The following is a 24,407-nucleotide window of genomic DNA, read 5'->3' on the forward strand; positions in this document are numbered from 1 at the left end:
GCAGCTACTGCCCATGCTGGAAAAGAGGGCATGGCTATTAACTTAGGACCTAAAAGAGGCATAACTGCATGTCCCAATCAGACAATCTTGCAGAAGATACCTCAGATTCATAGCTGGCTCAATGCATTACCAATTCTCTGCACTGCTCTTTGGCTTATCTACTGCGCCCAGGGTCTTTACAAAATGCCTAGCACCAGTAATTGCGTTTTGCAGACAAAAAGGAATTCAAATTTATCCCTACTTGGACGACTGCCTAATTCAAGCAGAGAACAAAGACACTCTTCTAAAGCATCTGGCATTTGTAAAAAGATTGCTAATTGGCCTAGGGTACACAGTAAACAAAAATAAATCAAAACTAGTGCCCTCTCAAGAGATAACATTCCTGGGCGCAATCTTAAATACAACTGTCCTGATGGCTTATCTCACGCCAGGCAAGCAAAAACAACTGACTAGTTACTTCAAGAAATTAGCAACAAAAATCCACTTATCTGCAAGGAAAATCCTGCACTGCAGGCCTTGGGTTTCATGGCATCCTGCATTCTACTAATTCCATATGCCAGACTGCATATGAGGAAACTACAATGGTATCTGAAAAGTGTTTGGACTCAGCATTACCACAGCCTGGAGACAGTAATTGCACTCATTCCCTGCCTACAACATGAGTTTCGATGGTGGGCAGAAGCCTGTCACCACAACAAGGGTCTGCCATTCAGTTTACCCACAGCCAGACAGACACTGACAACGGATGCATCAGATTATGCGTGGGGGGCCCATATGGCAGGAAAATGTATTCAGGGCACATGGCCTGCAAACCAGATGCATCTTCACATCAATCAAAAAGAGATGCTAGCTGTTCAAAATGCCCTGACAGCTTTCAAGGACCTGCTTCATCCAGGACAATTACTAATAAAGACAGACAACACTACGGTCATGTGGTACATAAACAAGCAGGAAGGTACTCATTCCTACCCCCTCTGCAGACAAGCAATGACCTTATGGGACACAGCATTGGCCTTTCAAGTTCACCTGCAAGCACAATTCCTGCCAGGAAAAACAAATACTCTGGCAGATGAACTAAGCAGAAACCTCATGGATCCCCACGAATGGAAACTGGATCCACAAGTCTTCAGAATGATAAGGAAATGGGGATGCCCAGACATAGATCTATTTGCCTCCTTTCACAACTGTCAATTGCAAAGATTTTGCACAAGGATTTACCACAATCAAGCATGGAAAGTGGGTGCCCTGTCATTCAGCTGGAAAAGTCTAACAGTATATGCTTTTCCCCCACTAACTCTCCTTCCCAGAGTACTCCTAAAGGTCAGACAAGAGAAGCCAAAATTGCTCTGACTGCACCAGACAGCACTGGTGCCCAATCCTGAAAAGCTTGTCTCAAGGTCCAGCATGGAAATTGCCTCAAACTTCTCACTTGCTGACCCAACAAAACAATCAGATCCTGCACAGCCAACTCAGGACCTGAAATCTGGCAGCATGGTGGATAATTTAGCCATTCTGAACACTCCTCTATCAAAAGCTGTTATGGATGTTATCTTGGAGGCGAGAAGGCCCAGTACCAGAAAGTCTTATGCAGAAAAATGGAAGAGATTCTGTGCTTGGAACCAGGAACAAGGCACTGACACATCTGTACCAAACATTCCTCAGATTTTACAATACCTGACTGAGATGCTGAACAAAGGCCTTTCTTTCTCATCAATTAAGATTCATTATTTGCAGTGGTGATGGACAGGTTGACAGATGAAATCAGACAGGAGGCCCCGTGGACTATGATGTTTGCAGATGACATTGTGATCTGTAGTGAGAGTAGGAATCCAGTTGAGGAGACTCTGGAGAGGTGGAGATATGCTCTAGAGAGCAGAGGAATGAGGGTCAGCAGGGCTAAGACAGAATATATGTGTGTAAATGAGAGGGAGGGTAGAGGAATGGTGAGGATGCAGGGAGTAGAGTTGGTAAAGGTGGACGAGTTTAAGTACTTGGGATCAACAGTTCAGAGTAATGGTGAATGTGGAAGAGAGGTGAAGAAGAGAGTACAGGCAGGGTGGAATGGGTGGAGAAGAGTGTCAGGAGTGATTTGTGACAGACGGGTATCAGTAAGAGTGAAAGGGAAGGTCTACAAGAGTGTAGTGAGACCAGCTATGTTATATGGGTTGGAGACAGTGGCATTGACAAAAGGGCAGGAGTCAGAGCTGGATGTGGCAGAGTTAAAGATGTTAAGATTTGCAATCGGTGTGACTAGGATGGATAGGATTAGGAATCAGTATATTAGAGGGTCAGCTCATGTTGGACAGTTTGGAGACAAAGCAAGAGAGACGAGATTGCTTTGGTTTGGACATGTGCTGAGGAGGGATGATGGGTATATTGGGAAAAAGATGCTAAGGATGGAGCTGCCAGGTAAGAGGAATAGAGGAAGGCCTAAGATAAGGTTTATGGACGTGGTGAGAGAGGACATGCAGGCGGTTGGTGTGACAGAGCAAGATGCAGAGGATAGGAAGAAATGGAAAGAGATGATCCGCTGTGGCGACCCCTAGCGGGAAAAGCCGAAAGAGAATGATGACAATACAGAACCACCTATCTTTTCTCACCCTTTAATAAGGCAGTACCTCAGAGGGGCCAAAAACATTAGGCCTCCAAGGAGAGCAACAATTCCGGCCTGGGACCTCAATTTTGTTTTGGAAAAACTCACACTGCCTCCTTTTGAGCGAGCATCAACAGCGGATATTAAATTCTTATCCTGGAAAACAGCTCTGCTCCTAGCCATTACCTCTGTAAGGTGAGTCTCGGAGTTACAAGCACTCATGGTTGTGGAACCTTTCATCATTTTTCATCCAGACAGGGTTTCTCTGACGACGAACCCTACATTTATGCCTAAGGTGGTGTCCAGCGTGGCCCTCAGTCAAACCATTCACTTGCCTACCTTTTATCCAAACCCACAGAACAAGGATGAGAAAATTCTGCATTCTTTGGATGTACACAGGCAGTTACGCTTCTACTTGGACAGAACTAAAGCTTTCAGAAAAACTGAGCAACTTCTAGTGTCATGCTGCAGGATCACAAGGAAAGACTATCACAAAACAGACTATTTCTAAATGGATAGGCCATTGCATCTGTTTCTGCTATTCTCAACATGGCAAATCAGTGCCTAAGGGCATTAGGCCTCATTCCACCAGAGCAGCAGCCAGTTCGGCAGCCTTCCTTAGGGGAGTACCAACCAAAGAAATCTTAGAGGCTGCAACTTGGAGTTCAGTGCACACCTTTACAAAGCACTACCACTTGCCTCTCTTCTCTCAGGCTTCGCCACTGCAGTTCTGCAGGGCCTCATAACCTCTACTAATCCTATTTAGCCCAGCCACCCTTCCTCAGCTTTGGGATTCAACCCAAGAGTAATGACTGCAACAGTGAAACATGATGAACATATAGTACAGTTGTGTACCTAACATAAATGTAGATGTTCGAGTGTATTCACTGTTGCAGTCCAGGTTACCCACCCACCATCCCCCTTCTTTTTGCTGGGACTTATCTGCACTTCTCTGTCCTATACAACCCTTTTGGTGTATTTGCTTGTAGATGAAGGGAATGTTATTTTTGTGCATGCATTTTTTATTGATATATTTTTCAGCCTACCTATTTGGGGCACCTGACATCTGGGGCAAGAAAAACTGAAGAAAATGGCGTCGGCTGCATCTTTTATACTCCTGGCGCACTGACGTCATGGAAGAGGCGACAGCAACCGACGCCAGACCTAGACTTTGGAACTCAGGCCAACTGCGGGTAGCCTGCCAGCAGGATAATCCAAGAGTAATGACTGCAACAGTGAATACACTCAAACATCTACATTTGTGGTTGGTACACAACTGTACTTTTTTATTATTTACTAAATATTTTTAAACCTTTCAACTGTGGCTGTTTTGCGTAGAGGTAATTTAAGCTCTAGAGTACATTGCATGTATATACTGATACTGTACAAAGCCACTTCAAGTAAGCCTCTCTGCTCATTCATACTTACCATTTGGATAATAATATTGCACAGTAATAATTGGACACCCTTTGGTAAGGGTCTTTTTAGTAGCTAAGTAAGGGTCCTGGTGGCAATGAGTACTACCTTATAGCCCGGAAAGAAGGGCTACAGCTAGTGAACCTTTGCCAGCCTTCCCCAGGAGTGTCTGTGTGGTTGTGTACAAGTCATATCTCAGTGTGTGTGTGTGTGTGTGTGTGTGTCAGCCACTTGGGCAGGGACACAAAGCACTGTTTGGACAGAGAGAGTCCTAGAAGGACTTGGCTTGGGACCCTGGCTAAGGACCCTACTCTGTAGCTGTGCCAGTGGGGAGTCTTATTGGGGATCTGGAGAGAAATGGAGAAACCAGCCCCAGACTAACTGTGATCTCTGTGTGCTCTTAAGGGAAATTGTACTTTACTGTGTATGTATTTGTTATCCTTCACAATGTGGACGCCTCTCACTGGTGTTAGTGGTGAGGACTGAGGATCCCTGAATACTGGGCCAGTGCACAGGCATCACACATCACTTTACAGAAGCTGAATAATTATGCCATAGAAGCTAAATAATCCAAAATCCCACTCGTTTAACTCTCTAAGCTTTCAAACAACAAGTATGTTTCTTTTCAGTGGAGTTTTGCACACTTAAGTAGAGCATGTGTCCCTCCAAATCATATTTACTCTGGGACTCGTGTATGTAAACATGAAATACTGACAAATGTAGTACTGTGTGGTTTAAACATACCAAATATCATAGGAAAGTAGGAGTCACAAGGCCACTTCCACCTTGCCAGTACCCACCTGTAGGACTTGCTTTCCTTTTCAAGGAAGGCCAGGCCAGTCGTACTGGGGGTGAATTTATGAATACCCATTCAGTTGTCCAGCTACTGCTTACCTTAGAGATAGAGTTTGTTTCGGACAAGGGTAGGCACTTCACGACAAATCTATCCCTCCTACTTGTCTTGTTTGTTTGTTGGAGTATTGTTATATCTTTGGCCCTAGTGTTAGCTGGGCTGCTTGGTTTAGTGAGTTATAAGAGATATGTAGTCCTACAAGCAAGGCACAAATCACTGCTAAGCAGTCTAAATGAATCTGTCTGTAGGACCAAACCTCCAGTCTTTCTTGGTAGTCCAGGTCTTTTAAATCACTGATCTTTGCAGTTAACCTCTGGTGTCTTTTAAATTGCTTGATATGCTTCATAAGGTACGTTCCAAAGGGGGCATTGTACTCGATGGGTCTAATCAGTGTAGAGTACAAGGAGGTGAAGACTTCTTTTACTCTGGAAGAAATACATTTTGCTATGAAATGTGCAGGGTAAAAAAGTTTCCTAACCACTGTTGCAACTTGATGGTGAAATGTTAGGGAGCTGTCCAATCAAGTGTCCAGGTCTCTCATGGCCTTTTCATTTTGAAGGAGTGTGCTATCGGTGCTATAAGCCGGAGCTAGCAGGTGCTTACCATGTGCTACAGTGTTGCACTGTTTAGCACTGAGCTTGAGCCCATTTTAATACACCAACTATCGACAAGTGCATGCTCCTGGTAGAGTATCTCTATATTAGAGGGGACATGACAGTGACTCCTAGCTAACAATCTTCCATGAAGTTTGTTAACCAGAGATCATTATTTGATAAATGGAAATCAGAGGAATAGATACTGAACATCAGTAGTCCCAGAACAGATCCCTGCTGAACTCCGCTAGTCAGCTTTGTGCTCCCCCTATTTTTATTGTGCGAGTCCTGTCTGTAAGCCAGTTGGCTATCCACCTAACCACTTACACATCAAGAGTTCCTCAATGTGTTTATCATATTTGCATTTGTTTGGTACTGATTGTCTTGGTGAGGTCAAGGTACATTGTGTGGACAGCTTGTCAGCAGTCTACAGCCTGAGTAACCCTCTAAAAAAAGTTCACAAGATTCATTAGACAAGATCTACCCCTGACAAAGCCAAACTGTAGGGGTTTAAATCTGATAAGCTTCTAGACATCATAGTTGCAAACTCTAGGGGGTTAAGTCTGATAAGCTTTTAGATGTCATAGTTAATTAAGTTAGTTTTGATACATACTGTGGCTTGCATATGAGACTATTTTGGCTGATGGGTCTGTAATTCCCAAGGTCTGAGGTATGGCCATCCTTGTGATGTGGTATCACAACAGCTCTGCACCACTCCCATGAGACAAAGCCATTTGATAGGCACAGGTTACAGAGTTTTGAGGAGTGGGCCTGCCATTGTTCGCCTTGTAAAACTTTTATTTTTACTGATGCATCTTATTTTGCTCCATCTGTGTCATCAGTAGAAAATGCGGCTGTATGATGGTTTATAGCATTAAAACAGGAACCAGCACTTCCAATAACTAGTAAAGTAAAAATCAGTGCCAGAAAACGTTGAAACTCCGTCCAAGCAGTTTATTCACTAACTCATAAAAACAGACCAACGAAAAGGACACCAATAACTGGTTTATAGCATTGCCAATGGGTGAGGCTCAAAACTATGGTAGTCAGGGTTCCCTGTACAGCTTTAGGAGACTGCTGCCTTTTACTGACATTGTTTTTTCAGACATGGAATAAAAAATGTCATTGATTTCAAAGAAAAACGGCAGGAAGTGTAATCGATCCAAGAATTTTATTATTTGAGCAAAGTTAAACCTTCTGGATCTAAGAAGTTCACAAAGGAAAAAGACTTCCAAGTAAATAGGCTTAGCCATTGCATGTCTAGACAAAGCAACTTCTGACAGTTGGGGCAGGCAAGGAAGAGTGCCTATTCCTCCAAGAGAAAGGTTGTTTCTGGCATCAGTCTGACATGCCCACCACTTAAGAACTTTTGGCCATTCCTCTTTCCAGATTCTATTGGAAGACAACTGACCTATCCATTTCAGAAGACATCTTCCCCACTGGGTGCTGTTCAGCAGGTGGACAAGAAGGTCAACATGTCTGTGGCCTGCAGAAAAATTGAATGGTCATCATTTGAAATTAGCTTCCTTTACTCACAAAATAAACTGGTTCTGAGTTGTGGACACGCAATGCACATACCATCATATTCTACTCTGCTTGGTCCATTGCAAAGTACTTAACATTCTAGATAGGTGAAGAACTATTTCAGTTTGGAGCACTGTCCATGGATTGTCAATGGTGCCATGCATTTTTTACCTAGTGGTTAAATGCCGTAGACAGTTTCTGTTTTTTTTTCCCTTTATTTGGATGACTAGCTGTTGTCATACCTTCTCAGGGGAACCATTCTTTTTACCCTGTACCACACATAGACCTGTTACACGACTTTACTTTGACACACTGATACTGGTTATTATAGCTCACTGCCATTCAAATAATATTCTTCATAGTTATATATGTTACCTTCATCTAGTCAAAAGAGAGATGGGGTGGTGAACAAATCTTCCTAGCTTAAATTGAGGCCTTGGGTTATCCTTTATCTATATCATCAGACTGTCTTATCGGTCTGTGTTTGGGATGGGTCCTATCTTGACACTACATCAGCTTAAGAAGCATGGTCTCAAAAAACACTCCTCACAAAAACACTGTAGAGGTCTGGGTGGTTACCAAAGTCCTTTCTTCAAATGTCTGCCATTACTGAAAATTGAGAGTATACGGCAAAGAGACAATTTGATTGTGATGCTCTGCACAAGGAGGTAAAAGGGTAATTGATCTTATCCCAGTATTAAGATGACATGAGGCTGTTATTGTGGACGTTGGGGAACTGATTTCATTTGATGGCCAAGCATCTGCCAAGGTAGACATATTCTGTTATAGAGAATGTGTAAGCATTATAGCACAAAGCACTGGTAACCAGAAGCAGGGTGTATTTCTACCTTGGTCATCAGAACACATTTTTATTAGTTACCCATGCTGCTGGTGATAGGAATCTTGAATATTTCACCAACAGTGTTCCATTTCATTAATTTTAAATATCCCAGCCAGCATGTCTCTGTCTGCCTGTACACTTTTCACCATAAATCTGCATGGAGAACTGGAACATTAGAATTCACCCAGTCCTTATTTAACTTTTCATTTCCATTGCACTAAAGGACTAAGGAAAGTTTGAGCTGGTTTCTTCAGTATGCATTCCCTAGTCAAATAATATAAAGTGTCATAGGATGGGACAGACTTAGGAAGTTAATTTGGAAACTTGATCGATTCTCGACTGGAGCGCATTCTGTGTGGAGTCTGCATGTCCTCCCCGTGGTCGAGTGGCATTCAAAAGACATGCGCGAATGGGTGTGTTTTCATTGAAGGTTGGGCGTCGAGCTGGCACCTCGGCACCGTAAAAATCTACTGCCAATCATTAGCGGACTGGAGTTCCGTTGTGGCGACCCCTAACCGGGAAAAGCCAAAAGAAGAACAAACTAGAGCTTCTGTCTCCAGGCCTCCACTGAAAATGGGCCTTGCCCAGTCAGACTTTTGGAGTAAATAAAGACAAGTAAATATGCAAACACATTTCACAAATAAACTTGTTGAATGAACGCAGTCAGCTGTTAAGGTGACAACAAAGAATGTGATTGCTGAGATAATTTTGAAGATCTAGAATTTTAGTAGGTTTCTACTTAAACCTTTCTTCTCTTTCCACTCTTAAATAGTGTGAATTGTGGATTTGTGTAGCAGTCTTTCTTCTACCTTCAAGAACTACTGTTACTGCAGTAAAAGTGTTTCACTAATTTCTTTGTGAGATGTGTAAGGTTTCCTTGAATCCTTTCTTTTCTTTTGTTGATAAGTCATTTTGTTGTGTTGCTTGTACTACAGAAAGAATGTTTTTGTAACATTGTATCCATTTTTCTTTTCTTTGCAGGCAGGGGATTTTATCACATCGGTAGAAGTTATAGATGCTGAGTGGATGAGTGGAGAAGTAAGAAATAAATCAGGAATATTTCCCAGCAACTGCGTCCAAGTTATCCAGGAGCCATGGTCTTGATGTCCCTTGGGTGCTGTAAAATGAGCTACTGAGCTAGACATGCTCTTACTGTGCCTTACCAGCAATTTAAAAAGAAAAAAAAAGCAAGGTTGTCACCACTGCATGATGGCTTAAAGCATGCCAGCAGTGTAAACATGCACTGTACTGGAGGGAGATTTATGGACCATTTTGTTTTCGCTTCTTTCTTAATGCCATGTATTGTGGGATATGCAGTGCTGCTAACACTGACTAGCTGTCCTGTAAAAAAGAAAGAATGCATTTTGCTTTGTTCCATACAGTAAAGGATATGGTTATTGCACTAATGGTTTGTTGCCAGAAACAGTCGCAGCTCTTCACATTAAAACTTGAGGATGAAAGGCGAATAGAAAGTGAAGATGAAGTGACTGCCGTAAGAAAGGAACATTTCTTATTTGCCAATGTTACTGCAGAAAAGGACCGACATCCACTTCATAGTAGAATCATTAATATTTTATGCTTCCAACTTTCCTATTGTATTGTAGTTATCCTGTTTTCAACTCTCAGAATTCATATCAGAACACAGTGGTGTGCAAGGATTAAACTGAGCGTGTTAAGTAATGAAAGTATCATTATGACAGTAGACAAAAGACAATCACCCATCTCAGTTGTATAAGATAATTATATTATTTATTCGAGAACACTAATGTCTGAATATATTGATGAGAGTTTGAATGGATGTGTGTGGGGATGGTAAAGGGTGGAGGTGTAGGGTTAGAGATCTTGGTTGATGCAAGTTATCCTTCGAAAAGTGTTGTATTTCATGTTACAGTAACTAAATAGTGGGTTGTATTGAGTGTGATCACTGTGCTTTCATTAAGGAAGGTTGCGGACTGCTGATAGAAATCTGACATGCAATAATGTCACTATCTGTTGCTGATTATAGCAGAATTGTTACAGTACAAAGAATGTAAACCCAATGGATATTACAGCCTACCCTTTTACACAGCAGCAGTGTTCTTGACCTTAGTAATTAGCATAAAGAGACCTGTATATAAATGGAGCACATGACTTGCCACAGCATATTGGTGACACTTGTGTCCTGGAGGTTACACGATGCTGCACCTTTTTTCAGCATTTGTAAAAAAGTTTAAAAAAATGGCTCGAATTTACTTGCATCATCCATCATGGCTACTGAATATAAGCAAAACATAGAAGGATGTTACTGTAGTGAGCCTGCACCTATTGAGAGTAATGTCAGGTTCTCAGAAGGACTGTGCAGGCACCGCACTAATGAGATGTATAATATAGTTGCTGGTGATTGAGGAGTGAGGTTTTTCACTAGCTTTAAGCTTTTAGTCTGAGGGCAAAATGTTTCATGTCTAAGCCCAGAGATCATGCTGGAATGTCCAAGTGCTTTGAATGTGTTGCAGGAGTGCTCTGTCCCTGTCAAGGTCATTAAATGAGTTTGAAGAAGTGGTCTAATGACTACATGGCTGTAGCATAAAACACGTGTGCTGTTACCCTAATGCAAACAGCTGAATATTCTTTGAACTGTATTGCTGGTATGATGGTAGATGTGTTAAACAGAATACAAAGCATCATGCTTGTACCATTTGTAAAAAAACCTTGCATCTGTTGTTGAGCCACAGTGTAAGCCCCCCTAATGAATAATTTGATTGTAGGAAAGCTAAAGAGTATGAAGAGCATCCACCAGTGGGCCGAAAAGAAGTGCAGTTTGTAATGTTAAAGGTCCATGAGGCAGTGAATACACTGGGCCTATTCTACTGCTTTATGCTCAGCCTCGGCAGGAGGAGCTTCAGATTTCAAGTGCCAGCTGCCCGAGGTCATGTGTTCAGTCACCGACACTGTCACTTATCCTGCTTATGAATGCTTTGAGAAAATATGGTAAATTACATGTGTAAGAAATAAGTAAATGAATGCAAAAGCTGGAAGCAGCTAAAATGATGCTTGTCATGACCCACTCCAACAGGAAGTTGTTGCCTAGAGTGGTCCCTAGATGTGTTGTGGAAGGTACTGATTTTTCCATAGATCCCTTAACAACTGTTAATGAAAAGAAGCTTAAGCAAGTTAAATGTGTACTGTGGTCTTTTCATTCCTGTTTCATTTGACAGTGTAAAGTATGCCTGAGTAAGCCAGCTGTCTCTGTGGCATAAGGGATAGAGCTGTGACTGTGCCACAAATGACCTGAGTTCATTTAGCAACTGGGATACCTGTAGGAGTTATCCAGGAGTGGATGGAAGTGAGTGGCCACTGTCAGTTCATCCATCCTGGGGGAGAGAGGTGGCTGTGGCTCTCCACACATATGACACATAGCAGGAGCACTGGGTGTTACACCCAAGGAAGTCTGAGCCCACTTAGCCAATGATGTCAGAGTGCATTTGTACTTGTGAGCCTTTCAGGAGACATCAGTAGAGGATTTCAGAAGTGTTGCTGGGAGGTGATCTCAAAGGAGATAGAGTAGGTTGAACTACAGGACCAGCAAGTTGGTGTGCTCCTTACCACACACACCTCACCGGGGAATGGAGTGCCGATTGGGATTCCAGGGCAGGATTGAATGGGTCCATGGACTCTCACCTAGCCTGGGAATGCCTGGCTCATATCCCTCTGGAATGACTAGGCTGACTGGGTACAGAGAGAGGAGACCTCAGGCAAGATATTGCAAGGAGACAAAAACAAGTATGGCAAAAGATAGTAAACAAGTGGGGTGGCAAGTTTTGTAGCCCAAATAGAAGAACCTCATGAATCTGAGCTGTCTAGGAGCAGAGACTTTTTCCACACGGTTGTTCCATTCCTCCATGTAATGTGTACACAAGCCCTAGATACTGAGCTATCAGACATCCACCACTGCTAAGGACATCAGCAACTGGCCAGTCCCAGTAACTGTAAGGAGGAGGCCACTGTTTCATAGCTGACCTTAATTTCACCATGCAGATCACAATTCCTGGTGACTCAGCTTTGCAGATGGCTGATATATGCTTCCTTTTACAAGAATGTCTTCTCATTAAGAAAAAGTCTTCTGACGATATCAATGCAAAAACATGCTATTTAGACAAGTAGTCATATTTGCTTGCTTATTGGAAATAAATAGCTATCAGCTTGCTTTTACACAGAATCCCACAATCTATAAGGTACCCCCCAAAGTACACAGAATACTTTAAGAAACATAATGATGACAGGATTGAATCAACATCAAACCACTGTTGAGTGGAAAGCAAGTTTCACAATAAAGTGGTGAAGAATCAAAGCATTGTTTTCTTCTGTAAACTGAACTTGTGCTAGTATTAAGTGATGTTTGTTATATTGTTCACTGTTATAGTCATCACTTTTGGGATATCCTGATCTCATAACCAAATAACACCAAACCACTGTTGGCCACTGGTGTTTAATAAAATATAAGTTAAGTGCTTTCATCTGTAACATTACAGACTTTATCAGAACTAACAAAAGGCCTTGCAAAACTGATTCTGAAGACTGGGGTTGTGAAGCACATCACAGTGTCCACAGTCACCGGAATGGAGAGACCAGAGTCACCCATCAGAACATCCTCAATCTTCTAACATTTCTCCCCATGTCTCTTATAGTCATTCTACTTCTTTACAGGGAGGTTTTTGGAGGCACTGGCCAATGCCACAGCGGTATGGAGCCAGACCCACCCCTTTAATAAGATGTAAACTCCGGGTGAAATTTAGCTCTTCTCCAGACTGTCCTCAGGGTGAAACTAGAACAGTGCTAACAAGAACCCATATCATGCTTTGTGCTGGGACAGAAAAAACAATGGGAATGATAGTCTTTCTGGGGAATTTATTTCTTGCAGTCTATAGAAATATTTACTTTAGTTTGAAAGTGCAAATCAGAATCACTACTGGACATTATAATACAGCAGTAGAAAGATATAAGAAAAATTCCCCTTTGGTTACTTACCTTTTCTGTGGAAGCAGGATGACTTATGGATTGATAATGCTGTATTCATGTATGTTAGTGAACTCCATGTTAAGAAAGATCAGAAAATGGCATCAGCTGATGCCCGTCTTACAGTACTGACATTCTTATGTGGCAGTGGGAGTGAGGCAGCCATAGCCTTGGGGCAATATGAATGTCTTGAACTTGGGCATGACAGTTGTGCTGCCTGCAGGTAAAATCTACTACTTGTGATGACTACAAAAGTGAATATGCCCAAGCGCATACTTTTATGTTAAGTTCCTGACACATATGTACTTTCTAGAAAAATGACATTAGTAGACATCTCTTCTGTGCTGCTTGTTGGATGTAGTGTCAGTGTTTAGAAGGCCATAGTTTTTTTGGTGGTGTCAAGGTCTCTTTATATATTTAAGTACTTTGGGGAATGACATCCTCCCAGCTGCACCTTCATACATAATCACCAGTCTGGTGTTGACAGTCTCAGTCGTAATGATGATTACCACTGGGTCTGAGTCTCAGTGACAGTTTCAGTGATACAGCGAGGTTAGGGGTAACAGCATGTTGGTGACTATCCTGTGGGGCAGCATCACACTGGGGAGGTTTTCTCAAGTGGAGTTATCTCTGTTTTCAAATGATTGGCTTCCTTGAAGTCAGACATCCGATTTAGTAGTATCCTGTGAGGGTAGTCTGTTCTTAATTTCAGACTTTGAAAAACCTGTATGGATCTTATCCATTTGTGTAAAGGAATGATCAGCAGCTGTGTCTTTCGTGGTAACAAAGGCAGCAATGAATCCCTTGTGATACCTTACACAAGGAGGAACCAAACATCCAGAGAAGTGTGGATGTAGCATCATGCTGGGATTGTTATTGCTTAAATTCAAGATTTCCTGACCTTTTCTTTTGTTTTCTAAAAATATCAACATGATTTTTAATTGTAATGTGCGAATGCAGACAGTATCAAAGCTGTTAAAGATGGAAATGGCAAGTGGATAAGGAACGTACTCCTGAAACAATAATGAAAAGAAAGCAAGAGTCTCTTTTGTAAACTCTTTATAAGTACTAACTTGTTCTGAATTACTTTTATGATATTTTTAAATATTTATGATCATCAATTTCTACATACTGTGCCAATGTTGAGTGGGTTCTTCAAGAAGGAAAACCAGTTTGATACACTACTAATGTCATAAACTTGTTAATTTTCCTACTGTCTGAATAAAATTGTACTTTTAAAAAATAGTTTGAAGTACGACTGAATTTATGGGCTCATAATTCTCTGACGTAGACTGTCTTGTGACAGACTGCCATTGTGTATGTTACTGACAGTCTCTCAAACTATGACAACATTACCCCATTGTCTTGCATCATAGACAGTCTGCATCACATCATAGTCATGTTCTATTTTTCCATTTAATCACTACCTGTAAAGCTTTTGCAGACTATTGAACATCATTCTGTGCCTTTGTTACATATCTTCATCACATAATTATTTACTTGTTTAGAAGCCAGTGTTGCCATGTTAATAGCAGATAGCTGAGCCACAGAGCAGGTGATCCACTGATACCAATGTATGTAGTATATTTCACAGTATGACACATGGTGTAAACATCTGAAGGGAACAGTTTATGTTCATTGTAGGGATCACTGTTGCAATAGCGTTCTTCATCCATGGGATTTACAAAAGGTGAATATCCAACCTTCCAGCCTGACTTATAGAGCTTTTGTGGATGTTCCTGTATTTGTTGACAGCCAACCAATGCACAGCATATACAGTTGATGCGTGTGCCACTACTCAGTTTCTTTGGCTGCAAAGAAGCAGGTAGTTGTCATTTCACTGTCTTTCTAGTCCCTTCCAGGCAACTTCCAAAGAAAGGTAAGTACCTCAGTTTGTAAACTTTTGATTAGCTTTATTATTGACATCACATTCGATCATTCTAATTTGTATAGCTGATTTTGAAAATTGGCTTTTCCAAATCTTCTTGTGTTCATTAATGTTGCTGGAAAAACATTCAAACAAGTGTGCATGCAGAAATTAGATCCTAAGGGCAGGAGGCATGATGCCTGTTTTTTTTTTTTTTTTTTTTGCGCTACAGGCCATCTCTTCACCAGGCACACACTCTTCCTCTGGGCTGTAACATAGAAACACCAACAGAATGGAGCTGTTACAAAAATATTCTTTTAAAAGAGTTACCAGGCAGAGACCCTTAGGGACCTCATCAGTCCTACAGAGGTATGCTGAGACAGGTTCTTGAGGAGGTTCCCCAACCCTATGTCTGTCTAAAGTGGCATTCCCCTGTCATAACCCTTCCAGAGGCAAACAGTGGGATATCGTCCTTTAATACTGTTGCCTTGCAGGCCTCATATGGAGGTTATGTGGCACCTGAGTTGGATGCTGGGTTCCAGGGTACACACAAAGGACAACTGTCACTTGAAAGCTGTGACTTTCACCACAATTGACTGTGTCATCAGAAATTTTAAAAGTTTTGTTTGACAGCATTCCAGAAATTGTTTGAGTAGTTTTCCAGACCTTTTTCTGGCTGAAACCTTGTCTTCTGCTCCTATCAGCAAGATAAGCTGAGTACTTCAGGTCCACACATCTACACCCTTGTAGATGTTGTCTTTGTCATTTGGCTATAGAATGTTTGCAGATGACTATGTTTCAGGCTGGCAGAGAAATAACCTTCAGCTTGTGCAGATCTTTGTGTCTGGGGTACCCCCTTCTCCAGACAGAAGAAGTGAATTTCCACCTCTGGACTTGATTGAGTTCAGTCTTGAAAGGGAGTAGGTGCTGTACTCCTCCCAGATTATAAACCCTCCTGGGAGAAGGACACTGCTTATGAGACCATCTGTTAAGACTCTCCACTATAGGATATCTCCTTAGTCAGTCAGATAACCGGGTGAGTGGCCTGGTAAAGCCTCTGTTCAGCCACAACCTTGGCCAAATGGCAAAGATAAATTAACAAAAAGGTACACAAAGACAGATCACATTCACAAACTATGTACATTAGGTTTATATAATGATCATACATGCAGACATCATAATACATAAGTCTGCTTGATGCTAAAGGAAATTAAACTACAGTTATTGACACTGTTTAGTGTGTCGAACAAAACAATACAACATTGATGTACAAGTGTTTCATCTCCACAAGAGTTCAGACTAAGAGTTACAGTTTTGTAGCACTGAATGTTAAAGGGACAATCCCTGGGATTTTTTGTTTTGATTCAGCCTTTGTTTACATTTCAGATTTGCCTTTCTGAGCATGCTCACCTTTGGCTGAGAGGCGTGGGGGAAGAGTTGCCTACAGGAAGTTTCAAAGGTGTTAGCTAAATCCCATCTCAAATTGCAGATGTTCTTCGTTCCCCATTGCTGCAGTCCTTACTATTGGGTATAGTCCGCCGTCCAGTCGGCCCGAATACCAGAGTATAAGGCTGACGTCGGTCAGGGCGCATTAGACTGACGTCAGTACGTCAGGGTACTAATGCGCATGACGCCATATCCTCAGTCTTTTGCCGCATGGTCCGCGATGCAGAAGCAGTTTTGCGAGTGCAGGTTGGCGTTCTGAAATATTTCCGAACCGGAGTTTCAGACCGAAACAGAGTTGGCTAAGTACCCGCTAGAACATTTTGGTTTTTTCTTGCCTCAGTATTTAACCGGATGTCAGAAAAAGTGAATAACTGTATTTCTTGTGGGAAACAGATACCTCATAGGGATTACCATACCTTGTGTATACCTTGTTTTAGGCCTGAGCAGCGGCGTTGTTGGTTGCCGCCTTGTGCTAGGTTTAACAAACGCACTATTAAGAGGAGGTTAGACTGTGCCAGGTTAGTGTTTGGGAAGCGCAATTATAAAATGCCGCCGGATGCTCCGGACGCCCGGGCCCAAGAAGCGCAAGGACAAAACAGCGAAGCCTAGGGTTGATGAACCGCAGTCCCGACGTCGCCGTTCTTTAGAAGGCTCAGTGGAGCCAGAGGTTTTGCCAGGAGTTTCCATGGAGTCTCAGGCAGAAACTTTACTGTTACAGGATGTGCCTTCTCAGGAGGTAGGCCAGGCTGAGGGGCTTCTTAGGTAACTGTTCTTCCTCTCTTCCCAAGGTAGTTAGAGCCTCCTTCTGTTGCCAAACTTCTTTGAGAGGTAGGCCAAGTTCAGCTTCAGTGGGGCTTCTCCTAGCATTTCGGTTCTGTACCTAAGAAACGTGATGCTTAAAATGGCAGAAGATTTGATTACTATGATTAGAGGTTCTATGCCCCTCCTGATAAGAGGCCTAGGGTGGAACCGAGTTTGATAGTTTTGAACAGTGTTCAGAGGCTTCAGAGTCTTCTGCGGAAGACTTGCAGGAGTATCCTACTTATTCTGATTCTGATGTGGATGATTCCACTCCTACAGCTTCTCCTCCTGAGGATTTCTCATTTTCAGAGACTCTGCATTCCATGAGGGAGCACTTTAAATGGGAAGGCCAGGATTACTCTGATTCCAGGAAAAGGCTTAGGGAATTCTTGTTTTACCCCAGCATAGGCCCTTAGCTATTCCTCCAGTGTTGAATGTGGTGGAAGATGTTTTGCAGAGGCTTCCCTGAACCCTGACTCTTTGCCTCCTGCTCCTGTTAAGCCTGATAGGTATTATAGGGTGCCCAAGCTCATAAGTATTTGTTTAAGAGTCCTAGGGCGACCCAGAAACTATTTCTCAAGGGCCTAAAGGTGTTAAGGCTTCTGTGGTTAAAAATCCTGTTCCCACTGATAAAGAGGCAAGGGCTTTGGATAGGTGGGGAAAGAAAGTGTATACTTCTTCCACTCTAGCCATGCGAGCGTTGAATTGTCAGTTTCACATGCTAAAATATCAGAATTATCTCTTTCACAATTAAAATCTAAGGTGGATGCTTTGGCGGAAGGTATTGAGTGTAAAGAGTTGCTGGATTTGGTTCATGTGTCTGAACAAGTGGGTAAGCATTCTTTGCAATGTGGTTTTGATGCTGTACAGGCCTCCTCGAGGGTGGCTGCTACTAGTTCTGTTCTTCAGAGGCATGCATGGTTGAGGGATCAGAATTTAGCTGAGCATGTTAAGACAAGGATTTTGGATGCTCCTTTACAGTCTGATGTATTGTTTGGATCGCCTGTGGAAGCAGTTTTAAAGAAAATGGAGGACAAAGCTAAGTCTATGCAAACTGTTAAAGATTTTTGCAGGTGCAGCCACCGGTTTAGTAGAAATTGGCCTGCTAAGGGGTGGACATATCCTGCTTATGATTCCCAGTCTAGGGGTAGGTCTAGACGTGGTAGGGGCAGGGCTCAAGGTTCTTTTAGGCCTAGAACAGGAGTTCACCTGCTCAGACTTCTGGTGAGGGCAGGGTCAGTCCTTTCAGAACAGACCCAATGACCTGTCTTTTCAGCTGCCAGTAGATTCTCGCCTGGCAGCTCCTTTGGGAGGAAGACTGTCTCTTTTCAAAGAAAATTGGGATTTAATTACTCAAGACAAATGGGTGTTGGATATCATTCACCACGTTACAGATTTTATTTCCATACAATGCCCCCTTTCAAAGGCATGCCAGACGTTCCTCCTCCACAAAGAAAAGAGGCTCACAAGCAAGTTTCTCAGTTACTCCAGATGGGGGCCATTCAGCCAGTCCCTGTATCAGAAAGGGGCCTAGGATTTTATTCTCGCCTGTTCCTAGTACCAAAGAAGGGGAACACGTGGAGACCAATTTTGGATTTATCTCTCCTCAACACTTTTCTGGACATTCCCAAGTTCAAGATGTTGACGTTACAACAGCTTTTACCTCTGCTGGGCAAAGATCACTGGATGGTAACTTTAGATCTCAAAGAGGCTTACCTTCATGTGCCTATAAGGCTAAGTTGCAGGAAGTATCTGCGGTTTCGAGCTGGAAATTCTCATTATCAGTTCTCTGCATTGCCCTTTGGCTTATCTACTTCAGAGTATTCACAAAGGTTCTGGCTCAGTGATAGCTTACTTCAGGCTTCAAGGAATTCAAATCTATCCTTACTTGGACGACTGCCTGATTCTGGCTCAAGAAAAGGAAGACCTTCTACAGCATCTGGAATATGTTATAGCAGTGCTAAGATGCCTAGGGTATTCTGTGAACGAAATAAAGTCCAGTCTAGTACCCTCTCAAGACATGTGCTTTCTGGGTGTGAGACTGAATACAGCAGCCCAGATGGCCTTTTAACCCCGGACAAACAAAAGAGTCTATCACTTTACTTCCATCAACTATCTCATCAGTCCGTGCTGACTGCAAGGACAGTCCTTCAAGCATTAGGGTTCATGGCATCTTGTATTCTGGTGCTTCCCAATGCCAAACTGCATATGAGGAAGCTACAATGGTATCTCAAAATGTATGGACACAGCACTGCCAGGATTTGGACACTGTCATTCAAATAATACCTTGCCTTCAAAAGAATTTTTGTGGTGGGCTCAGGAATGTCACCTAAACAAGGGACTCTCTGTGACCCGGCCAGAGGCGAGTCAGATTTTAACGACAGATGCCTCGGACATTGCTTGGCTGGCTCATCTAAATGGAAAGTGGATACAAGACAAGTGGCCTGCCAGACTACAGCATCTACATATCAACATGAAGGAGATGTTAGCAGTCCAGTTTGCATTAATGGCTTTCAAGGAGTTACTTCTTCCAGGGCAGGTGTTGATTCTAACAGACAACACAACTGTCATGTGGTACATCAACAAACAAGGGGGAACACATTCTTATCCTCTATGCAGGCAAGCAATGATTTTATGGGAGACTGCGCTAAGCTTGCAACTTACTCTTCAGGCAAGGTTTCTGCCAGGAGCACAGAACTCCTTAGCAGATGTGTTAAGCAGACAAATCATGGATCCCCACGAGTGGAAACTGGATCTTCATGTATTTCAGAGATTGACAGTGTCATGGGGAACTCCAGACATAGATCTGTTCGCTTCTCCACTAAACCACCAGCTGCCAAAGTATTGCACAAAGGGGTTTCATCACACAGCTTGGAAAGTGGATGCTCTGTCTTTCAGTTGGAAAAACCTTCATGTGTATGCCTTTCCACCTCTACCTCTTCTTCCAAAGGTACTATTAAAGGTCAGACAGGACAGGCCAAGGATGATTTTGATAGCTCCAGATTGGCCTCGGCAACACTGGTACCCACTACTACGGAGTCTGGTAGAGAAGCCTCCATGACCTTTACCTCTGATTCCTCATCTGTTGTCTCAGAAGGACGGTCATCTGCTCAATGTCAAGCTTCACTCTCTTCATCTAACAGCCTGGCATATTCTGTGTTGAGACACAGCAGGTCTCAACTTCCTCAACAAGTTTTAAATGTGATTATGGAAGCTAGAAGACCTAGTACAAGGAAAGTGTACGAGTGTACGAAAAATGGAAGAGATTTTTATTTTGGAGTACAGCAAAGAATTTGGAGATTTCTGAGCCTAATTTGAGTGTGGCTCTTCAATATCTTACTGAGTTATTGGACAAAAGTTTGTCCTTCTCTTCCATTAAGATTCATGCTGCAGCAATTTCAGCTCACTATGATTGTGATCCACCATTGTTTTCGTGATCCTTTGTTCAAGCAGTTTCTTAGAGGGCAAAGAATATAAGACCCCATAGAGCTCCTACTCCTGCTTGGGATCTCAATTTTGTGTTGGAAAACTTACTCTACAACCTTTTGAGCCTCACTACTGCTGAATTGAAATACTTGTCATGGAAGACTGCTTTTCTGTTGGCTATTACTTCTGCAAGAAGGGTGTCTGAGTTGCAGGCCCTTATGGCAGTAGAGCCTTTTGATTTTCCATAAGGATAGGGTATCATTACGCACTAATCCTTCCTTTATGCCTAAGGTGGTTTCTAGTGTGGCTTTTAAACCAAACTATTCATTTGCCTACTTTTATGCAGACCCCAAAATAAGGGGAAAAGATTTTGCACACTTTAGATGTACACAGGCAATTGCGTTATTATTTAAGCAGGACTAAGTCAGGCAGTCTCAGCAGTTGTTTGTTTCTTTTGCTTTGAGTTCACAGGGCAAGCCTGTGTCAAAACAAACTATTTCTAGGTGGATTGGCTTTTGCATTGCATTTTGTTATTCCCATCATGGCAAGATTCCAGCTGGGATTAGGCCTCATTCCACTAGGGCTACTGCCACTTCAACAGCATTTCTAAGGGGTGGCAACTAAGGATATTTTGGAAGCAGCTACTTGGAGTTCAGTGCATACTTTCTAAGCATTATCACCTTCCTATCTACTCTAAGTCTAGGGCTGGTTTTGCCACAGCTGTTTTGCAAGGCATGTTGTCAGCTCCTGCTTCTTTATGATTTGCCAGCCTCCCTTACTCTGCTTTGGGATTCTACCCAATAGTAAGGACTGCAGCAATGGGGAACTAAGAACATAGTACAGTTTTGTACCTACCATAAATGTAGATGTTCGAGGATCCCCATTGCTGCAGTCCACTTACCCTCCCTCCTTCCCTCTGTGTTTTAGGGTGGTTGTGTAGGTGAGGTTACATGCTTATATTTTTGTATATATTCTTGTATATATTGTACATATTTTTGGTGCAGGTATTTTGGGCCTTGTCTTTTTAGGGTCTTCTGACATCTGGGGCAAGAAAAGACTGAGGATATGACGTCGGTCATGCGCATTAGTACCCTGGACGCACTGACGCCAGTCTATCGTGCCCTGACCGACGCCAGCCTTATACTCTGGTATTCGGGCCGACTGGGCGGACTATACCCAATAGTAAGGACTGCAGCAATGGGGATCCTCGAACATCTACATTTATGGTAGGTACAAAACTGTACTTTGTACTGACAACAGCTCTCACTGTGAGCCTTTCATTAGTTTAATTTGTGCATTTTACCCATTGAGAAAAGTAGCCTTTCAGGCATTTTATGACCTGACTGCTGCTGTTACTCTAGAAAGCACAGCAGTAATACAATGCTTTTAAAAAATTAATAAACATGTTTTTATTTCTTTCATTCCATATTGTATTCTGTGGTTATTGTGAATCCTGGCAAACTACAATAATTTTATGACCTGGCTTCTACCACTAGAAAGCATCTAAGTGAGGCAAACAGTAGTAGAAACCATTTTTCTTTCTTTCATTTTGTGTTTTACTGTCTTCTGATTTTTGACTACTGGCTTGGTGTAGTGATTTTCTGACCTGCCAGTAATTCCATAGAAAATAAGTGTGTGACAGAAGGTTGGAGCATTAATAGACGCACACTTCTATTCCTTTTTTCAATTTCTAGTTTGATATATGCTTATTTCTGAATGCACTATTTTTCATGAGTGGGCTGCTTGCACATCTATGGAAGCATGAGAGATGCAAAGTTTAAACATTAGTATACACTCATCTTTTCCTTTCACTTCCTATTTTATTTTTTGCTGAATTCCTGCTACGAGCCAAATGCACTTCCTAGTGTACATGCTACACCTTAGTGAGTTACTACATTGTATTATGTTTTCAACACTTCTTTCTCTCTTAACCTTGTATCTGTATGAATCTGTTTCTAGTTCCACTGTTATATATAAACAAATACCTGCAATAATACTCTACACCTTTTGACATAATTCCAGCAGTTTGCAGTACCTAACGATTGTCTGCTTCCAGGTCTGACAATGATTAGTCCTACACGGTAACATTTACACTGTTTCCATTCTAATTTACTCACATGATAGCAGACCTCTCAAACTCTTAGCACAAAAAATGTGGACAAAGGCTAAAATATTGGGGAACAAATCCCAAAAATAGAGACAAATTTTAAATACTGCCCTTATAAACTTAGAAAGCTTACAAAATAACATGATTTTTTATTGTGCATTTTCTGAAGGATATGAAGTCTGAAACTCTAATATACGTCATTATTTAGTAACTTCAATCCTCAGTTATTTGCCAGAAAATCAAAATTATATGAAGAACAGACTAAATATATGAGGCAAAAATCTGGACAGCTGAGAGGTATACATCTTAGGGATGGCAGAGCAAAGTGACAGAAAGTAAAGTTGTGTAAAATTTTACAGTAACAGTTGATGTCTTTCTCCTCACTGTTGCAGTATTCGGTACACAAGTGATGTATCGCCCTGGGCAAGCCCTTTGCTTGGCTAGTATAAATAAGCTTAAAAAAGATCTTCATTGTGCTGTACATCACATTTATGCTCCCTGCTTAGAACATTAAAAGGGACTTAACAGGCACAACTACCATAGAACTGCATTGCCCCTGAAGAGAACAATCGTCATAGGACAAAGGAGTCCACACTCATCCAGAAGGAAAAAAATGTAAAATAAGAAGGGGGTTGGAGGGAGGGCGGGAATATTGCAGCAATGAAGAGAAGGACATCTACTGTTATGGTAAGATTTTGCACAACTGTACTATGTCATTGTATATCACTGCTGCAGTATTTGGTACAGAAGGGAGAGTAAAATAGTTCAAGAAACAGAATGGAAGGTGGAAGTCTGAGAAGAGCCTTCAACAAGCCCACATAAAATGGTTTCAGCAAAACCCGCTCTGGCCCTAGAAACCATATCCAACTTGTAATGCTTAGTAAAGGTATGCACTGAAGACAAAGTAGCAACTTCAAAGATAGAATGTTGCCCAATCCCTTGAAGAAGGCACCAGAAGAGGCAACAGCCCTAGTGGAATGAACTCTAACAGAAGCAGACAGAGATTTGCCATGAAAAGAATAACAAAAGGAAATGGCCTTACATATCCAGGAGATTGTTTAGAAACAGTCCAAATCCAAAGACCTGGAATAAAGGAAACAAAAAGCTGATCAGACTTACGAATGGTTCTAGTTTTATCCAAATAGTATCTGAACTGTCTGTGGAAATCCAAGGTTTGTAGGACCATCTCACTAGCAGACTGACGGATTTAAGGACAACTCCTTGACTACCTTGGACATAAAAGAAGGATTAGTGCAAAGGGCCATCCTGTCTTTTTGAAAAAAAAAAAGAGGTGTGGCCATAAGGGCCTGGAGCTGAGAAGCCTTCTGAGCATAAGTAAGAGCCAGCAGTAAAACAGTCTTCCAGATACAATGTTGCAAAGAAACAGAATCTGCAGGCTCAAAAGGAGCCTGTGCCAATTTTTCCAAAATAAAGTTAAGGACCCAAGGAGGAGGAAACTGCTTTCTTGTAGGCCTAATATGCAGCATGCCTTCACAAAATTGTTTGATCTCAAAATGAGAAGTCAAAGGAGAATTCAAGGGCAGACAAGCAGAAATGCTGACAAATGGATCTTCACAAAAGAACAGGTCAAGCCAGACTGGAGCAACTCCTACAAATAAGAGAACCAGAACAACCATGGCATTAGACTGAAAATCTCTAACATTTGAGCATATAAAATTTTCTGGTTGAGGATTTCTTTGCCTGCTGTAAAACTCTGAACATGTCCTCAGGTGCTTGAAAGGGATCAAAACCCTAACACCCACAAGAGTTGCAGAGTGGGAATGGATGACACTTGTCCTGTGAGGAGATCCAACCAGTGAGATAACTTGTGATGATTGCCCCTGGCCAGATGCATCATTTCTAAAAGTACTCCACAATGAATCATTATAGTCCCAAAAATATATATTCCAAATTATCTCTTTTTTTTCCCATCACACCTCCAAATTAT

The 24,407-nt window shown here is 42.0% G+C and overlaps 1 protein-coding gene across 4 annotated transcripts in view; it reads left to right on the top strand.

The window, feature by feature from the left end:
* The window catches only part of SH3D19 (SH3 domain containing 19), a 2,322,497-nt gene extending 2,308,440 nt beyond the window's left edge, over positions 1-14,057 (top strand). For all 4 annotated transcript variants that reach the window (XM_044062032.1, XM_044062033.1, XM_044062034.1 and 1 more), the window contains one exon: positions 8,802-14,057. In XM_044062032.1, the coding sequence (XP_043917967.1) occupies positions 8,802-8,924 (123 nt within the window). In that variant the 3' untranslated portion in view covers positions 8,925-14,057. The remainder of the gene's footprint in view (positions 1-8,801) is intronic.
* The last annotated feature ends 10,350 nt before the right edge of the window (positions 14,058-24,407 follow it).

The sequence above is a fragment of the Protopterus annectens genome, chromosome 2.part1 (assembly GCF_019279795.1).
Source record: "Protopterus annectens isolate FY-2018-M chromosome 2.part1, PAN1.0, whole genome shotgun sequence".
Lineage (NCBI taxonomy): Eukaryota > Metazoa > Chordata > Ceratodontiformes > Protopteridae > Protopterus > Protopterus annectens.